Source organism: Mauremys mutica, chromosome 12 (assembly GCF_020497125.1).
Source record: "Mauremys mutica isolate MM-2020 ecotype Southern chromosome 12, ASM2049712v1, whole genome shotgun sequence".
Taxonomy (NCBI): Eukaryota; Metazoa; Chordata; order Testudines; family Geoemydidae; genus Mauremys; species Mauremys mutica.
In genome coordinates, this window is record NC_059083.1 from 56,563,545 (window position 1) to 56,588,181 (window position 24,637).

A 24,637-nucleotide genomic window follows, 5' to 3' on the forward strand; every position below is an offset into this window, starting at 1 on the left:
CTTTGCTGTACTGACCCATTCTAGGAGCTCATAATCAGCAGGAGAATGTCAAACTGCATAATTTCCTGGTGATCTCCTATCTTGACCTGGAGAGGTGCTGTTTTTTAGAAAACTGGCCGGAAGTCAGCATACTACCATCAATAGTCTCCACCTGCTCTAGGACACTCTTCTTCTGCCTGGTCAAATGGCGGTCTCCAGCATAGATGAAGTCCATAACGTTTCTGGACAACCCAGAGTTGATCAATGAAAGCAGGGTACAGCTTACTTCAGGTGTGGCTGGGACCCAGAGCTGGAGGGGGATCTGCTGGTGTGGCTGGTGGTGCTCCAATGGTGCATGGGCAAATGTAGGCTGCAGAGTGGATCCATTTGGGGGTTTGCTCTCTACATTAGGTCCAGCCATGACTCCTTTACCAGGGCTGGATCGAGTGGTTTTCTGGCACTGTAGCGAGCCTGGGATTGTGGGAGCACCCTGAGGTGAAGCGGCCACTTTCTCTGCAGTACAGGCAAGGCCATTTTGACACCAGTAATCCTTCTGTTGGTCTGTGATGAACCCCACTGGTGCCATCAGTTTGCATGAAATCAGATCTGGACCTGGGAAAAGGACAGGCATGGGGCCCTTGACACTAGGCTGGGAATGGTTGGAAGCCTATTTCTTTTCCAGGCAATGCTTGAGCAGCTGGTTCTTGATTCTTATGCAAAGCTTGATGTAGGGTACCAATTCAGCACAGGGGGAGAGAGAGAGACCAGAGCCAGATCCTCCTTTACAGCATCATTCAATCCCCAATGGAAATTATAGATTTGGGCTGCCTCATTCCAAACCATACCGGTGGTCAGGTTCCAGAAGTGGACTGCATAGGTGGAGACAGGTCACTAACACTGGCTGAGGAACTATAGGGCTGCTTTGATGTTGCATATTTAGTTGGGGTCATTGAATATTAACAAGAAGGAATGGATGAAATACTCAAAATGGCCAAGCATCATGTTGACCTGTTCCAGGATGGGTGAGGCCCACTCTAGGGCTTCTCTAGACAGTAGATTGATAACAAGTCCCACCTTTATCTGATCATGTGGGTGGCACTGGTTGATAAAACCTCAAAACATGTGGCAGTCACCATCAAACCACTCTGGCTAGGGAACTTTTGAACCACACTCCAGGGCTTCTACCATGGGTGGGCCAAGAGATCCTGGAGGGTCCAAACCAGCACTTAGAGAGAAGTGTTCTCTGACTTTAGCTGGGCAATTGGTTCAAGAAGTTGTGGAGTAGGGATGACATTTCTGGGGCTGCAGCACCCAGGTGCTCCATCTAGGCCTGGGGTCCAATACAGTGGAGTCTGTGCAAACTGTCAGGCCCTGGATTGTAGGCAGTCAGGCCTGGTGGTTGGATCAGTGGGTGAGAACTGGTACCAAGGTTTGAAGCTGAGCACAGGGTTAGCACCAGGCTGAAAGCAGCAGTGAAACTGGGGCCCAGGGACAGACCGTGGGTCAGAATTGTGATCAGCATCCATGGACAAGCCAAATCAGCATCGTAGTCAGAACTCCATTCAGGCCAAAAGTCAAAGCTGGGTTGGAATCAGTGCAATGGTCTGGGGATCAGGGTCAGGGCAGATCATAGGCAAGAACACCACTCAGGTGAGGCTAGGGTCAGGCTGGAAGCCTAGGGAGACAATAGGAGGGTTTCTGGTCAGGTAGCACTGTTGCACAGACTAACTTACAGCTCTGCTGGGCTGAGTGAAATACCTGTGCCTGAGATCATCTGACTCAGAGGGTACGTCTACACTATGGGATTATTCCAAATTTACATAAACCGGTTTAACAAAACAGATTGTATAAAATCGAGTGTGCGCGGCCACACTAAACACATTAAATCGGTGGTGTGCGTCCACGGTCCGAGGCTAGAGTCGATTTCTGGAGCATTGCACTGTGGGTAGCTATTCCGTAGCTATCCCATAGTTCCCGCAGCCTCCCCCGCCCCTTGGAATTTCCGGGTTGAGATCCCAGTGCCTGATGCGGCAAAAATCATTGTCGCGGGTGGTTCTGGGTAAATGTCGTCAGTCACTCCTTCCGCTGGGAAAGCAACGGCAGACAAGCATTTCGTGCCTTTTTTCCCTGGATCGCCCTGGCAGATGCCATAGCATGGCAATCATGGAGCCTGTTTAGCCTTTTGTGACTGTCACCGTATGTGTACTAGATGCCGCTCACAGAGGCGATTCAGCAGCGCTACACAGCAGCATGCTTTTGCTTTTGCATGATAGCAGAGAAGGTTTACCAGCCATATTGTACCATCTACCATACCATAAATTGGTAATAAGAGGATCGTGGCTACCAGTCCTTTTGCACTGCACCATTTGCTGCTGTCATAAGTGCCCCTGGCTGAGATCAGCCAGGGGCGCAAAAGCCAGAATTGGGAATGATTCCCTGAGTCAATCCCTCCTTTTTGGTATCTAAAAATAGAATCAGTCCTGCCTAGAATATGGGCAAGTGTACTAGAGAACCACTATATCATAGAACCAGAGAGCACAGCTGCTCTGTGTCAGATCCTGCAGAAATTATGAGCTGTATGCTATTCACACGGGGTGCTCCTGCAACAACCCCACCTGTTGATTCCGTTCTTCCCCCAGCCTTCCTGGGCTACCGTAGCATTGTCCCCCCACTTGTGTGATAAAGTAATAAAGAATGCAGGAATAAGACACAGTGACTTGTTAGTGAGATATGAGTGGAAGGCAGCCTCCAGCTGCTATGATAGTCCAGACAGGACAGTAAGGAGTGTGGAGGAGAGGAGCCCAGCATCCCTCTGCTAGTCCAGGGGCAATTGAATCTTTTCTTTACACATGAAGGGTGGGGGCTGATGGAGCTCAGCCCCCTGTTGCTATGATGACGATGGTTATCAGCCACACTGTACCATCTACCACGAAAAATTAGGACCAGGCGCCCTTGATTGACCTTACCGATGCTAGTCAGCATGGTTACTAGTCCTTTTGCATGCCCCATGTACCAATAGGCTAATGATGAGGACGGATACCAGTCATATTGTACCATCAGCCATCCATGGCGTGGGGGGAGCAAGGATGTTGGTGTTGAGTGCTGCACCATCGCGTCTATCTGCAGCATTCAGTAAAGATAGGGTAACATGTAAAAGAGTCAAGAGAGGATTGTTTTCCCTTTCACTTCTGGGGGTGGGTGGGGGGGTGCGTAAATTGCCTAGCTATGCCCTGACCCACCGCGGACACTGTTTTTGACCCTAGAAGCATTTGGAGTTCAGCCAAGAATGCAAATGCTTTTCAGAGACTGCAGGAACTGTGGGATAGCTTGAGTCCTCCAGTCCATGAGCGTCCATTTGATTCTTTGGCTTTCCGTTACGCTTGTCACGCAGCAGTGCGCTGAGTCCCTGCTATGGCATCTGTCTGGAGATTTTTTAAAAATGATTTTGAATTTCGTCTTCTGTAACGGAGCGCTGATAGAACAGATTTGCCTGCCCTTACAGCGATCACGTCCGCATCGTCCATGTGGGAGCTCTTTCTTTATTTTGATTTTTAACTGCATCACCACACGTGCTGATCGGAGCTCCACGCTGGGCAAACAGGAAATATTCAAAAGTTCACGGGGCTTTTCCTGTCTACCTGGCCACTGCATCCGAGTTCAGATTGCTGTCCAGAGCGGTCAGTGGTGCACTGTGGGATACCGCCCGGAGGCCAATACCGTCGATCTGCGGCCACACTAACCCTAATCCAATATGGTAATACCGATATTAGCGCTACTCCTCTCGTTAGGGAGGAGTACAGAAACCGGTTTAAAGAGCCCTTTATACCGATATAAAGGGCCTCTTAGTGTGGACAGGTGTGGCGTTAAATCGGTTTTACGCTCCTAAAACCGGTTTAAACGCCTAGTGTAGACCAGGCCAGAACCTACTCAGGGATAGGCTGCTGCAGCATGCCTGAGAGCTGAGTCAGTGCAGGCTCTGTGGGAGTAGGGAGTCATGTCAGGTGAGTGAGCAGCCCTGGTCTGGCTGTGGGTTTGCCTCAAAGCATAGGGAAGGGGAGAGGAAATCATTTGTATTATTATTATGCATTTTGTTTCCATATCCCACCAACCTTAATTCATTCTCTAACCCAGACTGGATCAGACCCTAGATCCCTCTAGCCCAGTCTTCTGTCTTGGACATTGGCTAATACCAGCTGCTGAAAAGGAAGATGCAAGGTTTCTTGCAGTGGGCAGGTGTAGGATAATCTGCCCCTCCCTAGGAAGGTTTCATCCTGATCCCTAATAGTTAAAGATAGGCTTATAAGCCCTGAAACAGGAGGTTGTATTTTCCTTCTAGATTTTTAAAAGCATTAACTAGCATTAGATTTATCCATTTAATTTATGTCATTCAGTGCATGGCACAGATGATACTCAATGACTGCGTATTTCTTTTGTCCTCCTTATTTAGAGGCCTCAGACCTTATTTACCACACACCAGTCAAGCCCTACACTGAACATGCAGTTAGTAATTTTCTCATGGGCATTCTATGGTACTTATCCCCATAGGATCACATTTCATGTTTTACAAACATTAAGGAATGTATTTTCACAGCACCCCTCAGAGAGGGGATGATATTACCCTGTGGTGGTCTCTTGGTGTGGACTTTCAAGGGACTCCAGCTTCTCCCAGCTGACTACCCTTAGCATCTCTTCAATCAGGTCAAGACTTAGACTTTCACCTCTAATTAAGGCTAGCAGGCCTTCAATGATAGGGCTTGCAGTCTGCTTCAGCCTCTTGGTTCTTTCTTGGAGACAGCCTGATGCAGGGCTGTCTCCCCTTTACTATCCCAGGCCTTTCTGCCTCCCCTTCCATCTCTGAACTCTCTCCTTGATATCAGGTCTTGTTTCCTTTATTGGTTACAACTGTGGGTGCCTGTCTCCATGATTGGCAGCTCTGGCAGCTGCAGGGTAACGGGATCAGGCTGTTTGCTTGTAAACAGGAGAGGTTGTCCTCTCCCTCTGTCTAGGCTCAATATGGGGTTTGTAGACCCCAGTACATACTCCCACTTTATCTGTGTGGAACTGAGGCACAAAAGATTAAGGTCAAAAGTAGCCAAGTGTTCACTAATTTTGGTGCCCAACTTCAGACACATGGGGCTAGATTCACCTAGGAACTTAGACACAGTCATACTGAGCATCACCACACCTAACTTTTATCACACCTAGAAAATCCCTGCGATTCACAAATCCTGAGTTCAGAACCTAGGCTTCCTATAGAGTGAATGGGGAGAGACAGGCACTTTAGACTGTAATTCATAAAAATCAGCATGCTAGGGGGCTCCTTGCATAAGCTAGACAATGGGAGATGCCAGAGCAATGGGTGGGGCAGAGATAGATGCCTAAATCTGGGCTTCAGGAAGGTGCCTAGCCCTGCTTGGGATTCTCAGCTACAAACCCTTTCTTGTCAGTAGGTGCCTACACCATCTTAGCAAGAAAGACATCACTGCTAATGTTTAGCCCTGTGGTTAGGGTACTCGCCTGGGACATGGGAGACCCACCTTGAGGGTGAAGGAATTTGAACAGGGATCTGCCATCTATCAGATGTATGCCCTAATCCCTGGGCTGAGGGATATTCTGATCTAGGGTCTCCCTCAATCTCTCCTTTGAAGCTGTTGCCAATGATATAGAGAGAGAGAGAGACCATGATAGAGAGAGAATGGTTAGCGTGCTTCCCTTATGAGGTGGGTAACTCAGGATCCAGATCCCCTAGTCCCATACCTTTTTTTTTTTTTAGTTATTTTCCACCCTGCACCACTCTTCCATGTAAGCTCACCTGTAGGGGCTTGATCCGATAGGCAAAGCTCTAAGCACTCACTGGATAGGGCCCCACAGGTGAATTAGGTGGAGGAACACCTATTTTCCCCCAGTTTGTGAATTGCTCTGGAACTTAGATGTGTGGACGCCTAGTATGGGTTTGCACTGCGCAGAGCACAGAAACAGAAACCTAGGTAGCTTTTACTGCAAGATTGGAGGCACTGAGTGAGTTTAGGCACCTACAGCATTTGGGATCAGCTGAGTGGGGGTTTTGTGAATCCCCGTGGGGCCTGATTCTGGGATTTTGGTGCCTAAAATGGCAGTTAGATTAGAATGCAGAAATCCACAGTTAATGAAAGGTGAAGAGATATTTGTGTAGTCTCATTTCCTACAAGTGCTACATACATGGACAAGCATAAAATAACCCATTGTTCATTGGAAAATAACCTGAACTCTGCCTTTGTGTCCCGTGGCTCAAAGGGGAAGGAATCCTGCTCTTACAGGGTAGCTGGAATTCCTCTTGTGTAGAGGGAGTTTGGCATAGCCAAGTATACACTACCCTCTTCCCACCTCCAGGAGCCTGAGTAGGCATGGCCAGAGCTCACTACACTGTGGGGAGCCTGAGCTGATAGAAGAGCCTTTTGGGAGTTGTTCCAGCCAGGGTAAATTAGAGCACCCCTGAAGTTACCCCAGGAATGTGAGGCAGTAAGTTAGAAAAGAGCCACCTATGCCCCCTCCCTGAGCCTCACTAAGCAGAATTCAGAGTACCCTGTTCATCCTGCTCAGCTAATGCACTACCAGTCCCCCACTGAGATGAGAAGGGAGTTGACGTGTTAGTAGACAAACTTAGGGGTAAGGATAAAACATTTTAAAAAGTTTATTAACTACACAAATATAGACTTTAAGAGATTATAAGTGGTAGGCCTAAAGATCAGAGATAGTTCCTTATGAAAATAAAAAGTAAACATGCATTCTAAATCCTAAACTTTTAGACTAAGCAAGAGTTGAACAAAACAGCTTTTCTCACCCCACTGGATGTCTAGATACCTTTAAAATCAGGTCCAATGCTTTGGAAACTCCCACCCTTATATTTGATCAGATTTGGGCTTCATTTTGGAGTTTGGAAAACCCAAATAAAGCCCCCAAAGCCTTCCTAAGAAATTAAAGGGGATATTTCCAAAGGCACAAAGGCGAAAATATTTAGAATGCTAAATGTAAAGTAGGAAGGTTACAGAGCCCTGAAGTACTGGAAATATATATTTACCTCGATCTGCAGGTGGAGTCAGACTGATAAAACTTCTACATTTCTCACCTAAAAGACATATACAAATTTAAAGTTTAAAAATAAAATGCAGACCTAGATGACTACAATGCAAAGAAAGGTAAAATGTCCTCCTCTATTCAAATTGTCATGAAAGACATTTAACTGAATGCATGTATAAACATACGTGCTGGTTTTAGTTTAGAACTGCCCCAAGAGGAGCACTTGTTTTACTATACCGTGCACTATATTTTCCAGCCGAAACTAAGTGAACGAAACACTAAATTTATGATAGTAACTGTATAAAACTCAGGACATTCAGAGTCCATGTTCCCAAACAATTACAAATCAGAGTGGTAGCCGTGTTAGTCTGTATCAGGAAAAACAACGAGGAATCCTTGTGGCACCTTAGAGACTAAAAAATCATAGCATCATAGAATATCAGGGTTGGAAGGGACCTCAGGAGGTCATCTAGTCCAACCCCCTGCTCAAAGCAGGACCAATCCCCAACTAAATCATCCCAGCCAGGGCTTTGTCAAGCCTGACCTTAAAAACCTCTAAGGAAGGAGATTCCACCACCTCCTTAGGTAACCCATTCCATTGCTTCACCACCCTTCTACTGAAAAAGTTTTTTCCTAATATTCAACCTAAACCTCCCCCACTGCAAGTTGAGACCATTACTCCTTGTTCTGTACTCTGGTACCACTGAGAACAGTCTAGCTCCATCCTCTTTGGAACCCCCTTTCAGGTAGTTGAAAGCAGCTATCAAATCCCTCCTCATTCTTCTCTTCTGCAGACTAAACAATCCCAGTTCCCTCAGCCTCTCCTCATAAGTCATGTGCTCCAGCCCCCTAATCATTTTTGTTGCCCTCCGCTGGACTCTTTCCAATTTTGCCACATCTTTCTTGTAGTGTGGGGCCCAAAACTGGGCACAGTACTCCAGATGAGGCCTCACCAATGTTGAATAGAGGGGAATGATCACATCCCTCGATCTGCTGGCAATGCCAGTACTTATACAGCCCAACATGCCATTAGCCTTCTTGGCAACAAGGGCACACTGTTGACTCATCTCCAGCTTCTCGTCCACTGTAACCCCTAGGTCCTTTTCTGCAGAACTGCTGCCCAGCCATTCGGTCCCTAGTCTGTGAATGGGATTCTTCCGTCCTAAGTGCAGGACTCTGCATGTGTCCTTGTTGAACCTCATCAGATTTCTTTTGGCCCCATCCTCTAATTTGTCTAGGTCCCTTGTATCCTCTTCCTACCTGCCAGCATATCTACCACTCCTCCCAGTTTAGCATCATCTGCAAACTTGCTCAGGGTGCAATCTACATCATCCTCCAGATCATTAATGAAGATATTGAACAAAACTGGCCCCAGTATCGACCCTTGGGGCACTCCACTTGATACCAGATGCCAACTAGACACGGAGCCATTGATCACTACCCATTGAGCCTGGTGATCTAGCCAGCTTTCTGTCCACCTTATAGTCCATTCATCCAGCCCATACTTCTTTAACTTACTGGCAAGAATACCGTGGGAGATCGTAGCAAAAGCTTTGCTAAAATCAAGGAATAACACATCCACTGCTTTCCTCTCATCCACAGACCCAGTTATCTCCTCATAGAAGGCAATTAGGTTAGTCATGTATGACTTGCCCTTGGTGAATCCATGCTCACTGTTTCTGATCACTTTCCTCTCCCCTAAGTGCTTCAGAATTGATTCCTTGAGGACCTGGTCCATGATTGTATTTGGGCATACGCTTCTGTGGGCTAAAACCCACTTCATCAGATGTTTTACGGATATAGTGATGGGAACTCGGGAGTAAACAGTGGGGAGGAATGCCTAGTTTATTTGTTTTGTTTTGAGGAGCTTGATTTTTTTAAATGAGATGACAAATTTGCTTGGCCAACATAAATGTATTGACATAATATACGTATACTTTGTAAGGCATTTGACTTAGCACTGTATGACATTCTGATTAGACACTGAGCCCAATACAAAATCAGTGCACTATCTAATAAATTAGTTAAAAACTGGCTAACTGTGTCAAATGTGGAGGTGCTTTTTAATAATTATTAATACTGGATCTGGATCTGCCACTAGTGTGATGTGTCTGTACTATCTATGAGAATGTGTATTTTACCCTAAGGGGCTGACTGGGTTGCAGAGACTTTAAATCTAGAGAAAGATGGAGGAGGCCCTTTCTGATGGTCTAAGGGTCTGTCTACCAGAATTACTGTGTCCTCACTGATGCTGTGCTCTTCCCCGCCCCTCCCTCCCCCATGTGTGTGTATCTTAGATTTCTGGGGCAGAGCCTGTTCTTTGTGTGACAATCTAAGATTCATTCTCAGTGAATTGTCGGAGAACTTGTCTGTCCTTCTGGACACATGGGGTGAATTGTGGGAAGGCACCATAGGGTTGTTTAGCCTGTATCCACACTGAAAAGTGAAAGCAGTGCCCAGGCACTGGCCTATAGCCCCCCTCTGGACCAGCTAGCCTGGGTGTCAAGCAGCATCAAACTCAGGGGAGAGGGTTTGCATGTGGAGGGGAGTGGGGTTAGCAGCATCACCCAAGGAAGAGTCTGAGTTGGATCTGCAATGAAGACAGACCCTAATAGTCACCTAACCTCTTACACTGAAGAGTCTCTAAGTGATAATCCCAGAGGGAGAAGCCTTAACAGCTCTAGCCCACACTCCTGGGGGAGCATTGCTACCAGTCTGAACAGGGTGAGTGAGATTAAGAGGACCAGATTGAGAATAAGAAACACAGAAGGATCTGGGCTGTCTAGGAGAATATGAGTCATTTCTCTTCAGTCCCTATAACTGAAGAGGAAAGTCTTTCTAATTTAGCTTGTAGGGAAGCATAAGATTAAATAAAACTAAGTATATGTGTGGGATTTTTGTTGTTTTCAAATACCCTTTCTCGAATGCTTTGTTCCAACTACTAAATAAAATAGTCACTCTCACTGGTCACAGGTTCCTGAAAGTAGGAAATGTGGGTGCCTGAACCCAGCCAGTTCTGCAGGGTGAGAAGCAGTGGTACATTGGGTAGTGCACTTAGGACCTGGTCTAAAAGTGGAAGAATCGTGAGATTCCATCCCGATACAGGTGAAGGAAGATGCCGAACACCTTCGAAGGTTCACTCAGAGAGCTCAAAAAGAGAACCACCATGTAGATAGCTACATAACTGTGATGCTAACCAATAGATCTCAAAAAGTAATTGTAGATTGGCAATCATCATCCATGATGGGTGTTTCTAGAGGGGTACTCCTGGGATCTAATCTTGCCCTAATGCTATTCTAGATTATTGGTAAAAAAATATTGAAGAAAATATAAGACCACTTCCGAAAAAAGTTTGTAGGTGACTCAAAAATAGTGGAATGGAACATGATAATAAGGATAGATCAGTTATAAAGAGTAGTTCAGACTGCATAGGATATAGCCTAATGCAAGATCATACACACATGAACCAGAAGATAGGACAGCAATGACTCAGAAAAGGATTTAGATGGCATAGTGGAAAACAAATGCAGAGGAGTTCCCAGTGTGAGGCTGTGGCTACGATGCCTAATGCAATACTTGGATGAATAAACAGGGGAATATTGAGTACCAAGAGGGAGGTGATACAATTTCTGTATATGGCACTAGCAAGACCATTGTAATCATTGGGGTTGCTCAGTAAACCTAGGGTGCCAGTCGAGTGTGAGGTGTACCACAACCCAGAGGTGGTGTAATAATTGGGCCGACAAATGTATCTGAATTGTGAGCTCAACCGTAAAAACTACGAGAAAGTTTATAATGTGTCACAATAACTTATAACAATAAATGTTAATGAGAAAAGGTGCCAAAGGGAGACAGACTGAATTAGTACAAACAAAAAGGCTAAATGATATAACTCAAGGACTGTGTTATGATCAAGTTGGGTAAACAAGAGAAGTCTGGGACTGGAAATTAATGAGCCAAAATTGGTGTGTCAGAATTTAGGCCAAATTCCTAACTCCCTTCTGGGGTCCTCAAAAAAGATTTTAGGGGACAATTGCTGACTGAAAAAAGAGGAAGGCGCAATCTTCAACATCATGGCTGCTGTAGTAAGATGAGGCCCTGAAACATAAACCCTTATCAGAGGCCCAGTATGAGGCCTGAGGCCTGAACTAAAGTAATGGTCAGGACTTTGCTAACATAAAGCAAAGTTAAGCTGTGAGCCAGAGGCAGGCCCTGCTCACAGAAGCTGGCAAGGAAAGGGCTGATGCTGCAAAAAGAGATATACCTAAAAGGTACTGGACACCAGATATCAGAACATTCGCATACTTGTACACTCCACACAGATAATAAGGAACAGGCTGACCCATCCCAATGACAGGGCCAAAAGGGTAATATGATGGATAGAGTTGTTTTGTTCGAACCAACATGTACAAGGTGAGAGGTGGCACCTTACTACATAGAAGAGTTGTACCTTGCTACATAGAGGGGTTGCACCTCAATACATCAGGAATGATGTGTAACTTTTTTGTACCTGTGTATAAGAATGCATCCCTGGGGCAGTGTCTTTGTCCAGCCTAGGGGGCAGTGGAAAGTCTCGCCACTTACTGAGCTGAGTCCATTGTCAGGGAGCACATATGTACTGGCTAGCAGCACCTTAGCAGCACCTTGGACTTCATTTGCCCGGGAGCTGGAGACTGTGTTTCTCTTCGACAATAAACCTGGCCGACGTGCCTTCGTACCTTACTAGAGTCTGTGGTCATTGGGGGGTTCTCTCGGGATCTGCTGTGTCAGCTATTTGCGCAGAGCTGGGGGAGCAGACAGAGGGAACACACAACGGAGCCAATTGATATCAACATTGAACAGAGCAGAGCACCACACCCGTAGTGTCTGACAACACTGGTGACCCTGACACTGGTCTTTCCCAACCTCACCCCCATACACCCTAACTTCATCCCCATTCCCATCCCTCAATCCCCTTTGTATCCCAACTTCACCCTCGTGCACCTCATGCACCCCCATCCTCTAGGCACCCCCAACTTCACCCCCATGCACCCCCAACTCCATCCCCCATGCACCTTGTGATGCTGTAGAAAAAGAAAGATGTGGGTTCCAGGGTGATGCTTTGAGTACAGAGCACCACACATGCTTACACTAAGGTATGGTCACTGATGTATCAACACGATTTCACAGTTGTGATAAACCTTATACAAAGTATGCCTTGTAAGGTATCAATGGAAAACAGAAAAGTTGTGATCTGTTGAACAATGTTATCCTGTTTATATACCTGTATTGTCATTGTATATGAAGCTATGAATCTTTGCAATGTATTGGTATCTCAAACATGTTGTGTTCCTGGATAACATCCACAAGATGGATTGATCCAGAGAGACTTATTGCAGGCTAGCAGATTTACCATAACTGCTACTATCCTGATCTAGAGACTCTGAAATCAATTGTAATGTATATGATTCATTTTAACCTTTAGTAACGCTCTTCTTTTCTTTTTTTATTAATAAATCTTTAGATAGTTTACTAAAGATTGGCTGCCAACTCTGTGGATGCTCTGAGGCTGGAGCACCCATGGGAAAAAAAGAATGGGTACTCAGCACCACTGGCGGGGCCCGCCAATCAGCTGCACCTCTCTCCCCAGCACCTCCCACCCGCCGCTGTTCAGCAGTGGGCAGGAGGCACTGGGGGGAGGGGAAGGAGGAAAGTAGGAAAATACAGTCTAGGTGCAGCTACTATAAGGTGGGTTAGTAACTGGATGGAAAACCAGTCCCAGAGTGTAGTTATCAGTGATTCACAGTCAAGCTGGAAGGACATAAGGAGTGAGGTCCTGCAGGGATCAGTTCTGGGTCTGATTCAGTTCAGTATCATCATCAATGATTTAGATAATGACACAAACTTATGAAGCTGTGAGAGGTTGCAAATGCTTTGGATGACAGGATTAAAATTCAAAATGATCTGGAGAAATGGTCTGAAGTAAATAGGATGAAATTCAATAAGAGAAAATGCAAAGTACTCCACTTAGGAAGGAACAATCAGTTGCACGCATACGAAATGGGAAATGACTGCCTAGGAAGGAGTACTGTGGAAAGGGATCTGGGGGTCATAGTGGACCACAAGCTAAATATGAGTCAACACTGTAACTCTGTTGGGGGAAATAAAAAAGCAAACATCATTCTGGGATGTGTTAGCAGGAGTATTGTAAGTAAGACACAAGAAGAGAAGAGGGAGAAAAATTGTTCTCTTTAATCTCTGAGGCTAGGGCAGGAAGCGTTGGGCTTAAATTTCAGCAATGGCTGTTTAGGTTGGTTCCTAAATGTCAAGGTGGTTAAGCACTGTAATAAATTGCCTAGGGAGGTTGTGGAATCTCCATCATTGGAGATTTTTAACAGCAGTTTAGACAAACACCTGTCAGTTTAGAAAATACTTGGTCCTGCCATGAGTGCAGGGGACTGAACTAGATGACCTCTCGAGGTCCTTTCCTGTCCCACAATTCTCTGTTTCTATGATTCTAAGAGTGAAATGTTTACAAGCAAATAAAAGTGAAAACATGCATCTAAAAGTCTGAAACTTAATCTTCCAAGTTTTGGTTCCAGGCTTTGTTAAGATGGCTTTTCTCGCCCACAGTTTTCCGGCAAGATGGTCAGGATCTCTCCCAATGGCCTAAAGATTCTGGTGCCTTTGTCTTCTTAGGTGAAAGACAGAGATTTAACTTGGGGTTCTCTGCCCCTCTCTCTTATAATCCAGTGAACCTTTGAAGTGGATTCTTCTGAGACTTACCCTGTAAAGTAAAGTTTATTCAAGCAGTAAAGGCAACATAGAGTCTGGTGTTGAAGGAGGCTCCATGCTCTTTCTCCTCATCTGTGTTTGCTGAAATGCAATGTTGCTTTGTCTCTTGCCATCTCTTCCCCCTGCTAACTCAAGGACCCTGTTTATTACTTATGTATAAATTAAGGTAAAATTTAGGATAAACCTCATTAACAACTTTTGCCTAGATAGGGTTATGTGGGTTTGAACATGTGATGATAACATCATACAGGGGATTCATAACTTGACATACAACATTGCTACACACAGTTCACCATATTATTGACCAGCAAGTTATTAGTTTTCCAGTGATACCAAACAAGGCATATTTTGCACAAAGCTTGTTGCAGTGGTGTGTAGGGTGTGAATACAGGGATGCTTTTGGTCACGCTCCCCCCTTGCAAAGGTGCAGGAGGGCTAGCCCACTGCTTAATCAGAAGCAGCAGGTTAGAGCCGTGTTTCAATCATGGGGGGCACTATTGCCTAAATTTAGAGACTGCTGGATGTGTCTGGCTCTCACACTCCGTCTCTTAACTCCCTCGCAACACTCCCTTGTTCGCTAGCTCCTCTGGTCGCGTAGGAGCTGGCTTTTTAAACCCCTGTTCCTCAATAGCCATGCCCCCTTATCAAGGGATCCTACAGGAAGCAGGGATGAAAGGATGGCAGGCTAAAACCTTGTAGGGAAGCTCTCAGCCTTGCCTAACAGGCTGCTAGGCTCAGCGAATGGCTCCTCAGACAGACCACACTATAAACTTCCATCAATCAGCAAATGGCAAGTGGCAAGCACACAACAACAAACAAACTGACAACAAACTCACTCCGAGTGTCACATAGTTGCTCCTCCTTTACCTGGAGAACTCCCTCACAAAACTCCTGTTTGCATCTGTTTGCTAGCTCCTTTATCTGTTTTATAAGAGCTGTTCAGCAGTTCTGCTTCAAGCAGCTTAGTACACCCACATTACAAATGAACACAAAGCAGAACCACTCTCAAACATTCCCACACTTCAGAACATAGTACAATGTGGATGTTGGGAAAGGGGCTACGGGGAGGGTCAGAGATTCTATGGCCAGAAGGGGTCACTGTGATCTTCCAGTCTGACCTCCTGCATAGCTCAGGCCAGAGAACTTCGCTGAATTAATTCCTCTTTGATCTAGAGCAGATCTTTTAGAAAAACATGCAACCTTGAATTAAAAACTGCTAGCGATGGAGAATTCACCATGGCCAATGGTGGATTGTTCCAATGATTGATTACCCTCACTGATAAAATGTTATGTCTTATTTTCAGTCTGAATTTGTCAATCCTCAAATGTCAGCCATTGGAGTGTGTTATATCTTTGTCTGCTAGATTGAAGAGACCATTATCAAATATTTGCTCCCCACGAAATACATGTAGACTAATCAAGTCACCCCTTAGCCTTCTCTTTGTTAAACTAAATAGATCGAGCTCCTTGAGTCTATCACTGTAACGCAGGTTTTCTAATTCTGTAATCATTCTTGTGGCTCTTCTCTGAACCCTCTCAAATTATCAATATCCTTCTGGAATTGTGGGCGTCAGAGCTGGACACAATATTCCAGAAGCAGTCATACCAACATCAACTACAGAAGTAAAATAATCTCTCTACTTCTACTCAAGATTCCTCTGTTCATGCATCCAAGGCTCCCATTAACCCTTTTGGCCACTGCATCACACGGGGAACTCAAATTCAGCTAACTATTCATCATGATCCCCAAGTCTTTTTCAGAGTCACTGCTCCCTAGGATAGAGTCCCCCATCCTGTAAGTATGGCCTACATTCTTTGGTACTTGTTGTATATACATTTGCATTTGGCCATCTTAAAACTCATATTGTTTACTTGTTTACTTTGCCAAGTGATCCTGATCACTTTATATCAGTGACCCAACTTCTTCATTATTTGCCCTCCCCCAATCTTTTTGTCACCTGCAAACTTTATCAGTGATGATTTTATGTTTCCTTCCAAGTCACTAGTATACATATTGAATAGTATAGGGCCACGAACCAATCCCTGCAGGACCCCACCAGAAACACACCAGTTTGATGATGATGATTCCTCCTTTACAATTACATTTTGAGACCTGTCAATTAGCAAGTTTTAATCCATTTAATGTGTGCCATGTTAATTGTTTAGTATTCTAGTTTCTTAATCACGATCTCATGCAGTACCAAGTCAAAAGCCTTACAGCAGTCTAAGTATATTACAGCAACACAATTAACTTTGTCAACCAAACTTGTAACCTCATTTAAAAAAAGATATCAAGTTATTTTGACAAGATCTATCTTCCATAAAATAGATTGGCATGCTGATTAGCATTAATGCTATTGCCCTCCTTTAATTCTTTATTAATCAATAGGAGACCACTGTAGGGAGCATGGGAGAGGCCAGGTCCCCATCTCTTGTGATGTAGTTTGTGATGTCCCACGTGCAGAGAAGAAAATGAACCCGTCTTCCCCAGCTTCCCTTCCCTTCATAACTGTGGTTCACCAGCCTAACCCTAAACACAGGTATGTCTTTACGAGGGCTAGTTGAACATTTTGTGTTAACTTGTTTTTGACTGAGAATTTGGTTTTAAACTAAATAAAATTTTTCATGAAATAGGTCTGTTTCCCTTTAAAATGTTTGATTTTGACTGGAAAACTGAAAAACCCCAAACCAAAAGTTTTTGGCCAAAAAAATGAATAGTATTTTTCACACACACACAAAAATAATGAAATGTGTATGATCATATAACGTGTGCACACCTTTTTGCAATAGAGAGGAGTTGAGACTAGACAGTGGATGCAGCTAATGGTGACAAGCGAGGCCCAGAGTTTGAGGAATGGGCTGGCACTGTCCTGCTAAGTGCACAGAATAAGAACAGAAAGTTCACCTTGATTCGTGAAAGGACAGTTCCTGTGGCCCAGGGGGATTTGGCCTGGCCTTCTGCCTTAGCCCCCTAAGCAGCAACTCCAACAAAAGCTAGGAAATCCAGATGTCTTCATACAGCACCTTTCCCCACTGACACCACACACTCACACCCACTTTCTGCTCCTCTAGAGCGCCTTCCTGGCTGAATGGTGTGTGTGCATGATTGGGCTGGTAGGTGGATAGCCAAGGACCCTGTTTATTACTTATGTATAAATTAAGGTAAAATTTCCATAGAGTACCCCAGGGTACTCTATGGAAAAGGGCCAATCCTCTAACAAGGGAGAAAAGAATGCACAGGGGACTGTGGAGCAGAACTAAGGTGACCAGATAGCAAGTTTGAAAAATTGGGATGGGGAGTTATGGGGGGGTAATATGATCCTATATAATACAAAGCCCCTAATAACCAGGACGGTCCCGATAAACTCAGGACATCTGATCACCCTAAGCAGAACAGGGAGGACTGGGGCTGGGATGAGAGTGGAGCAGAGCTCTCCATCCCGTGGTGAATTCAGGGAATGGATTTGCTCTGTAGTGCTACCTATCTCTGTGTTGAAGCATTTGCTTGGGCTAACATGGTAGCTATTCCAGCCTGGGTAAAGCAACCGCTGCAGCAGAGGAGTTGGGCGCTGGGGACATGCAGTGGCAAAGGAGTTGGGCCCCAAAGGCATACAGTGGAAAAGAATAAAGGGAAGGTGGCCTCACCGTTTGGAGGTAGGTGAGAGAATCCCTCCCGCTTTGAATCAGGGGCCAGAGACGAAGCTGAGGGGAACTTAGGGACTCTCAAATTATTTTTTCAAAAGGTTCATTGTGAAAACAGAGTTCCCTTGACAGGTGGTGGCCTCTCCAAACTCTGTCACTTTGCTTGCCCTCCAGGTGATCTAAAGAATGCCCCTACTTCCTGCTCCGATAGATTTGTGTAAACTTGGCTCCAGCCTCTTGCGCTCACAAGTCAGTCTCAAACCCCCTATCCAGATCCTCTGAACAAAGCTCATTAAATTGATTCCAATCCGCTCGGCCTTTCAGCCACTCACAGCACTAGATAGAAAAGCTCTCTCCCCTCTGCAGTCTACAGGGATCACCCCTTCCAGAATGTTTCTGTTTCCCATCTCCTAATCTTTGTTCTGTCTAGGCAGAGGGGCTTCTCTGCTGATCCCTGTTGTTTACAGTTTAAAAGGTCAAGCCCAGTGCACAGCAGAATTGGGATCCCCAGATTTATGGCTGCTAGTTGCTGAGGGTTTGACGTTTATAGGTCTGGAGTGATCTGACTCTTCTGTTGTCTTTTTTCTGTTTCTCTCTCTCTTTGGGACTACAAAGGCAGAAACTGTAGTAACTTGGATATCTGGACTTATAGTGTGCACCCAGGGCTGGCTCTAGCAATTTTGCCGCCCCAAGCACGCACTTGGCGCGCTGGGGTCTGGAGCCAGCCCTGTGTGCACCATACTTGTACTAAATTAACAGCCTTATTTTACAAAGATCCAAGATCAATCAGCAGTTTCATTTTATGGCAAATTTCATTCTATGCCATCTAGGTGTTTAGGGTTTCTCCGAGTGGGGCTAGGTTATGTACAACTAGTACATATGAGTTATGATTAATAAATGGCCAAGTTGTTCTTCAGCAGGGAAAAATGCACCTTCTGCCTTTGTTTGGTAGTGACAGCATCACGGTGAAAAGAAAATGATCAAATTTCATCTCCTTAGTGGGAGGCACAGAGAATGAGGAAACCCAGAAAAGAGAATCCATTTCTTTTAAAATAAAATGTCATTTTTAGCACAAAATCAGGGCTTCTCTTGAAATTCTTTACTTAGAAAACACTCCTCACATTTCTGTAGTATTTGCACAAGATCTGCTGTAAATTAACATGATATGTACATTAACATGACATTTTAAAATAAGAAATAACATTGCCCTTCCTATTTTGCAATCAGGGATCTAAAAAGATTATTCCCATCAGACATGTTTATTTTAATCGAGATCACAGATAATATCAGAAAAGTAAAAAACAATTTAAAACCTCTCTCATTAAAAGCCTTTTAACTTGCTGCTCTCACCAGAAGAGCAAATCTTGTTAATTTCTAATGGTGGTAGCCCTAGTCAGTTAATGCTCATCTAACCATCTAATGCTAATCACTGAAATCAAGAATCTGCACTGCAGTCTGCCGTTCTAAACGTCATAACAGTATTTCTAAGGGTTTCGTTGAACATGTTTCTTTCCAATCCTTCCTGAATCTTTGTATCTTCTCCCTCTGGAGAAGTGGCACCCTTGTGCTGATACCTTTCCCCCTCAACAAAACATACAGTACTACAGCAGCAGGAGAACAGGGAGCAGGAGATAATCAGGAAGCATTTTGGCTACACACTTTTTGAAGTAAATGTGTCTGGCTGTCACTCACCTTCCCCATTAATAATCTCCTCACATGAATACCAGATGCCAGCGTGAAACTTTCGGTCAATGAACTTGTCATCGCCTGTCTCCCAGATATACTGAACGGCGTTGCTATTGTTCAGGTCAGAGCTATTGAAGCGGATGCAGTGAGTCCCTTTCCCCTGATCTGTACAGAAAGGTTTTGCAACTTTTCTTGTCCCTTCACACCAGTAACTGCTGCTAAATGCTGTGATAGAGAAGATTAATGAGAGAAAACTGAGCGAGAGTGCTGCTGAGGCTCTCTGCCGTCTGTCCATGCCCATGTCTGAAATCTGCCCACTTGCAGGGCCAGCATCAGTGTTAAAGTGTGCTGAAAAAGCCAGTGATAATGCTTTTCATCTGGTTGTATGGAGAAGCATCCACTGAAATTCACTCTTCAGTTCTGGATTTCCACCAGTGAATTGTACCAGTTTGGTAGTTAAGATGATAAGCAGAAATCGTATGCTCATTGTTTGGCAAGAAAGAAAAGAGGACGCAGCAGATCTGTCCAGCCAGTGAAACCTGTGCAGGAAATGTAAAGGGGGGAAAGGATCCTGGGAGTGTGTCTGTTGAATCACAAGACAAGGGATTAGTCTGTATCAGCAAAAACAATGAGGAGTCCTTGTGGCACCTCAGAGACTAACACATTTATTTGGGCATAAGCTTTCGTGGGCTATCCCAGGCACAGGTGCGTGATACAGACAACGTTCCTGACTAGGGAGGGCAGCTCAGGCTTCAGAACTTCTTGTTAAATTTAATACTAATTATGGCAGGAGTGAATGTTATTTGTAGGGGGATTCTTAAGGAGATGATCCCTATCCCTGAGATGGAGCAAGGGGAGTGCTCCATAGCTCAGGGGGACAAGAAATCTGCCTGGAACCATACCAACTACAAAGGCAAGAAGTGTGTGTTTGCCTTTGTCATTAATGGAGCCACTGCAGGCTGCCCCTGGTACTGCAAAGTGCCTCCATGGAATGCAGTTTGGTGAAGCAGTGCAGAGGGCTGAACTGCCCAAGGTGCCATTCCTTCTGCACTGATGCCAATCCTGACCCTTCCCCAGGAAAAGGAAAAGTTGGCTGGGGTACAATCCAAACAAGTGAAGAGATGTGTCACGTCTTACTCTGTGACCCTGATTGCCTCACAATGCCTTGCTACTGAAGCTGTCTGCAACAAGTCATCAACAAGCAAGCACTCTGTGTCTATATACTGGGCAGCCCTGGTCCAACACTTTGGGTCTGGAGCCTGCCTGCAACATCATAGACTTCCACTGTTCTCCACCGTTCTCGGTTAATGCCCGGTAGGGTGACTCCACATTCTTCCTAGCCCCGAATATGCATGTGTTTTCTGAAATGTCCAGTCCTGTTCTGGAACAGTCAGGGGAATTTTAAGATTTGTTGTTCCTTTAAAATGTCAGTATCCAACAGTTTGTTATTTTAACTGGAGTTACCAGACAGTTGAGTTCAAACACAGCACTGGATTAATTTACATTAAAAATAAAACATGTGTATTTAATTGCACAGAGAGATTTAAATGCAAATATAAAGATTAAAGTAAAAATGGTTACAAGAGAAATAAAGATAAAACACTTTCTAGTAACTGAAACTTAACAAGCTAGTCTGGGTTCAAGGTAAAATCTTCAGCACATATTTCCATCAAGATAGCTGACTGAGCTCCTGGGTCAGGATCTATCCCCCCAAGCCAAAGGGCTGGTACCTTTGTCTTTGTAGGTGATAGATAACTTGGGGGTTCCAGGCCGCTCTCTTTGATAGTCTAATGAAGCTTTGAAATGGATTCTGATGAAGGATACCTCCAGATAAAAAGTCTATTTCCAGCTGTGACGTAGGCAACATGGAGTCTGTCTTGAAGGAAGTTTCCTGATGCTTCCTACCAGCTAGACTTGTGTCTGCTAAAATGCAATTTTTTTAGTTCCTGCCCCCTCTGGTGCAATTTGAATGAACATTAGACATGTGATTGTCAGTTTCCTCCATTATAATGTGAGGTTTACCTCCACTCCTTGCGAGTTTGATGGGTCTTTTTATGCAAAATGTAAATACATTCTGATTGTGATTCAAAATACTATAAAAGTAATTCCCAGATAGAGAAGCCACATTCTTTTCCTGAGGTGGGGCAATTTCTGCTTGGCTGACAAACCACATCTTAAAAACTATCATTTCAGTTTATATCCATAACTTTGGTCAGTTGCTTGCACCTACATTATGTGGTTATATTAACAACCAGTGAGTCATGAGCTTCACGGAGACCTTGCACGACACTTACCACATACATTTCATACATTCAAGAACTGAGGTACACTTGAACTGGTTATGCCAGCTGCAAGTCATTACCAAATATCTGGGTGCCTCTTGCCCTCTGCCTTTTGGCTGTCACAGAGTGACTGTCCCTCTGGCATATCTGAGTAGACTTACAAAGTTTCAGGAAGCAGCAAGCCTGGAAACATCTACTCTTTCCACCATGGAAGATGCAGCAGCAATCTTCTCCTCTCCCAACAGTGTCATTCTACCTTGACAACTTTTACAGACACTGCTCTCATCTCCTCCTGTTTGACATTGCAAGTGCAGCAGGAATCTTCCAAGGGGTTCCGCAAAGTCTTGTTTGGAGCAGCTGTTGCTGTTTAAGCCTGTGAGGTGTGACTGCAAAGAGCAAAGCAGTCACCTTCATATTGAGCGGTGGTCTTCGTCGTAAAGGACAGAAAATGAGCTGCAGGCTGCAGTGACCAGCTGGCTTTGTGTTATGTTGTGGTAGGGTTATGTAATTTTTAAATAACAATACTTGTGTTGTTCAATACAAGTCTCAGCATGAAACTGTAGGAAGCAGAATGTCTGTCACTGGATGACAGCTGAATTTGAGAAGTCTGAGACAGTCCATAAGGGTAAGGGTAAAACATGCTCTGAGAGTAAGTGAGAATACTGAACTGAAGTTAAAAAGAGAGAAATGTGTCCTTTTATTCTCAGTGCATGTGACTGATACAGAAGGCTTGAGGGTAGATCCACAAAACATCAACAGTTAGTTCTGTCTGTTTTTCACAGGCTGAACTGGTATGCTGGCTGTAGTTAAGTTTGTCGGACACTTTCCATTATAAGCCCCGTTTTCAGTTGCTTATAGCTTTGTCAAACTTTAGCTGTTTGGGCTGAAGTTGCCAGTGTTGGGTGTCTGACTCAGGAAGAATATTTTTGGAAAATGTCAGCAAAAATGGTTAATCTGTTTATGAGACTGAGTGTAATGGGGTTTGCTAATCACTGCTGTGGCACCTCCTTGTGGCTCATCTCTCTCTGGAGTCAGGTCACCCTTTCTCTTCATGACTTTGTCCTCCAGCTATAGTTTTTCCATTGTGGGGGTATCAAAGTTCTACTCAACAAACTGTCTGTCACCTGCTCCACTGCCCAGTCTGTACCACTTCCTCATTGGCTCATAGGGAAACCCAGGCCCGCCCTCTACTCCGGGTTCCAGCCTGGGACCCTATGACTAACAACTCAATCCCAGATCTTGTCACAGTTTCCATGGCCTCCTTCCTACTTTTCCTTATCTTCTAAACCACCCCTGGGTTACTATTGGAGCTTCTCTGCTCCCTGTGGCTACCATCTGTAGTAACCTGCACCCTAGCACTAGCACCTGCTGCAGCAACAATGCTGCAGCACTGAATGTTGCCCTGGGGAGACAGACGGCCAAGGAGAGGGCAGCTCGAGTTGGGGAGAGGGCTTGGAATCTGCCTGAAGAGTATACTCAGAAGTTGCTGTTGGAGAAGAATTGAGATGCTGAGCTAGGAATGAACTGGCGCTGTGGGTGGAGGTGAAATGATAAAATAAAAGAAGAACAGAAGAATAGAAGCAGGGGCCTGGGAAGTGAGAAGGGTGGAAGAAGGAAAATAGGAAAGGTTTCAGGTCAGGAGAAGGAGAAAAAAAACAGACCTGGGTATGTGAGCAGGTGCTATTAGAGAAGGGCCATAGAGGGAAATAAAATCTACTGGCTTATCAGGGAGAGAGAGAGTACCAGGGGGAAAGAAACTTGAAAGGAAATATAATTGGTGAAAAAGTGAAGTGATCAAAAAGCTGTGGTGCGAGATGAAAACAGACCCTGAAATAGTAAGCAACCCACCCACACCCACAAAGGGCCTAAAGTACATGAACAGAGAGGATGACTGTTGGAACATCTATTGATGGAATACAGTTCAAAGGTGCCTAATGGACAAGTGGGGGCCACTAGGTGAAGAAAACTCACTTGTGGAGTGAAAAGAGAAAAGAGTGACAAGAGGTACAGCCAGAGGAACATCGAATCTAAGGAGCACTTCAAGCTGCAGAGACCAAAAAACAGGACAGCAAGAGTGGAGCTGGACTTAAAGCCAAGGAGAGGAAAAGTTGATTCTTCTCTGAAGTGACACAGTCTATTGTTCAATCGTCTCTTTTGTTCTTGGTAATAACAATGCACTAATGTACTAACTGCACAGTGTGTACAAGCTCCCAAACGTTAATGAGTGGGTAACAATAGTTTAGTAGTAGTAAGTCTTTGGTAATGGTCTATATTATTTCTGCTCCTGATACAATTTTTGGGTTTTCCCTGATAAAGTTCTAAAAATTTAAAATGATCCCTTTTGTCTTGGTTTGCCTCTGCCTCTCCTCCCAGTTAGCCTAACCTCGCTGAGCCAGGTCACCACACACCCCTCTCGCAGTTTCTTGCCAGAGTCTGTATTCCCAGGCAGGATCTCAGGGTTTTCTTCCCCCCCCCCCTCCCCCGTGACTTCTACTGATCTCTTAGCCACTCCCCTCTTCTCTAGGGAGTGATTGCAGGGTTTCTTCCAGCAGCCCCTTCTTTCTCTCACTTTCTGGTTAGATACCAGCCCAGCCTGCCCCTCCCAGGCTGGGCTTCACCATCAGTTAGTGCTTCTCAGCCCTGACTCTCCTTCAGGTGCAGCCTGTCACAGGGCCAGTTGGCACTTTCCTACTCAGCCCTTGTGTGAGGTAGACAACCCATCACACCGAGACATGAGGGAAATATGTTCTGCCCAGTCAGTGAGGGAGAGAAAAAAGCAGCCTGACTGTAATGGAGAGGGGTGAGGAATGGGGGGCAGGGCTTTGCAGGAACCAGAGGATGGCAGAGAGAGAGAGAGGTGGGAAAGATCAAATGTACAGGAGCCAGGGGGGAGGGGAGGGGATTGGAGCAGAGGGAGGGAGGGAGTTACGGGTGGGAGCATATAGGAACAGGGGATGAGGGAGTCGTGGGTATATAGAATCATAGGACACATCTACACTGCAGCTGGGATCGTGCTTCCCAGTGGAAGTGCCCAGCCACTAGCTCAGTGTGAGCTAGCAGGCTAAAAGTAGCAGTGCAGCTGGGAGTGGCCCAGGCAGTGGCTTGGGCTAGCCACCAGGTATGTACCCAGAGGGTCTGCGCAGGTTTGTACTCAGGCAGCTAACTCGAGCTGCCGCCCCTGCTACCCGCCTACACTGCTATTTTGAGCACACTAGCTC

General features: G+C 45.1%; 1 protein-coding gene across 1 annotated transcript in view; it reads right to left on the minus strand.

Annotated features, from left to right (window-relative positions):
- GSG1L2 (GSG1 like 2) overlaps nucleotides 1-19,438 on the minus strand; it is a 63,235-nt gene extending 43,797 nt beyond the window's left edge. Inside the window, exons 1-2 of the mRNA XM_044981829.1 lie at nucleotides 19,144-19,438; nucleotides 7,037-7,084 (exon numbers count right to left, since the gene is read on the minus strand). Of these exons, the coding sequence (XP_044837764.1) occupies nucleotides 7,037-7,084; nucleotides 19,144-19,438 (343 nt within the window). The remainder of the gene's footprint in view (nucleotides 1-7,036; nucleotides 7,085-19,143) is intronic.
- Nucleotides 19,439-24,637: the final 5,199 nt, after the last annotated feature.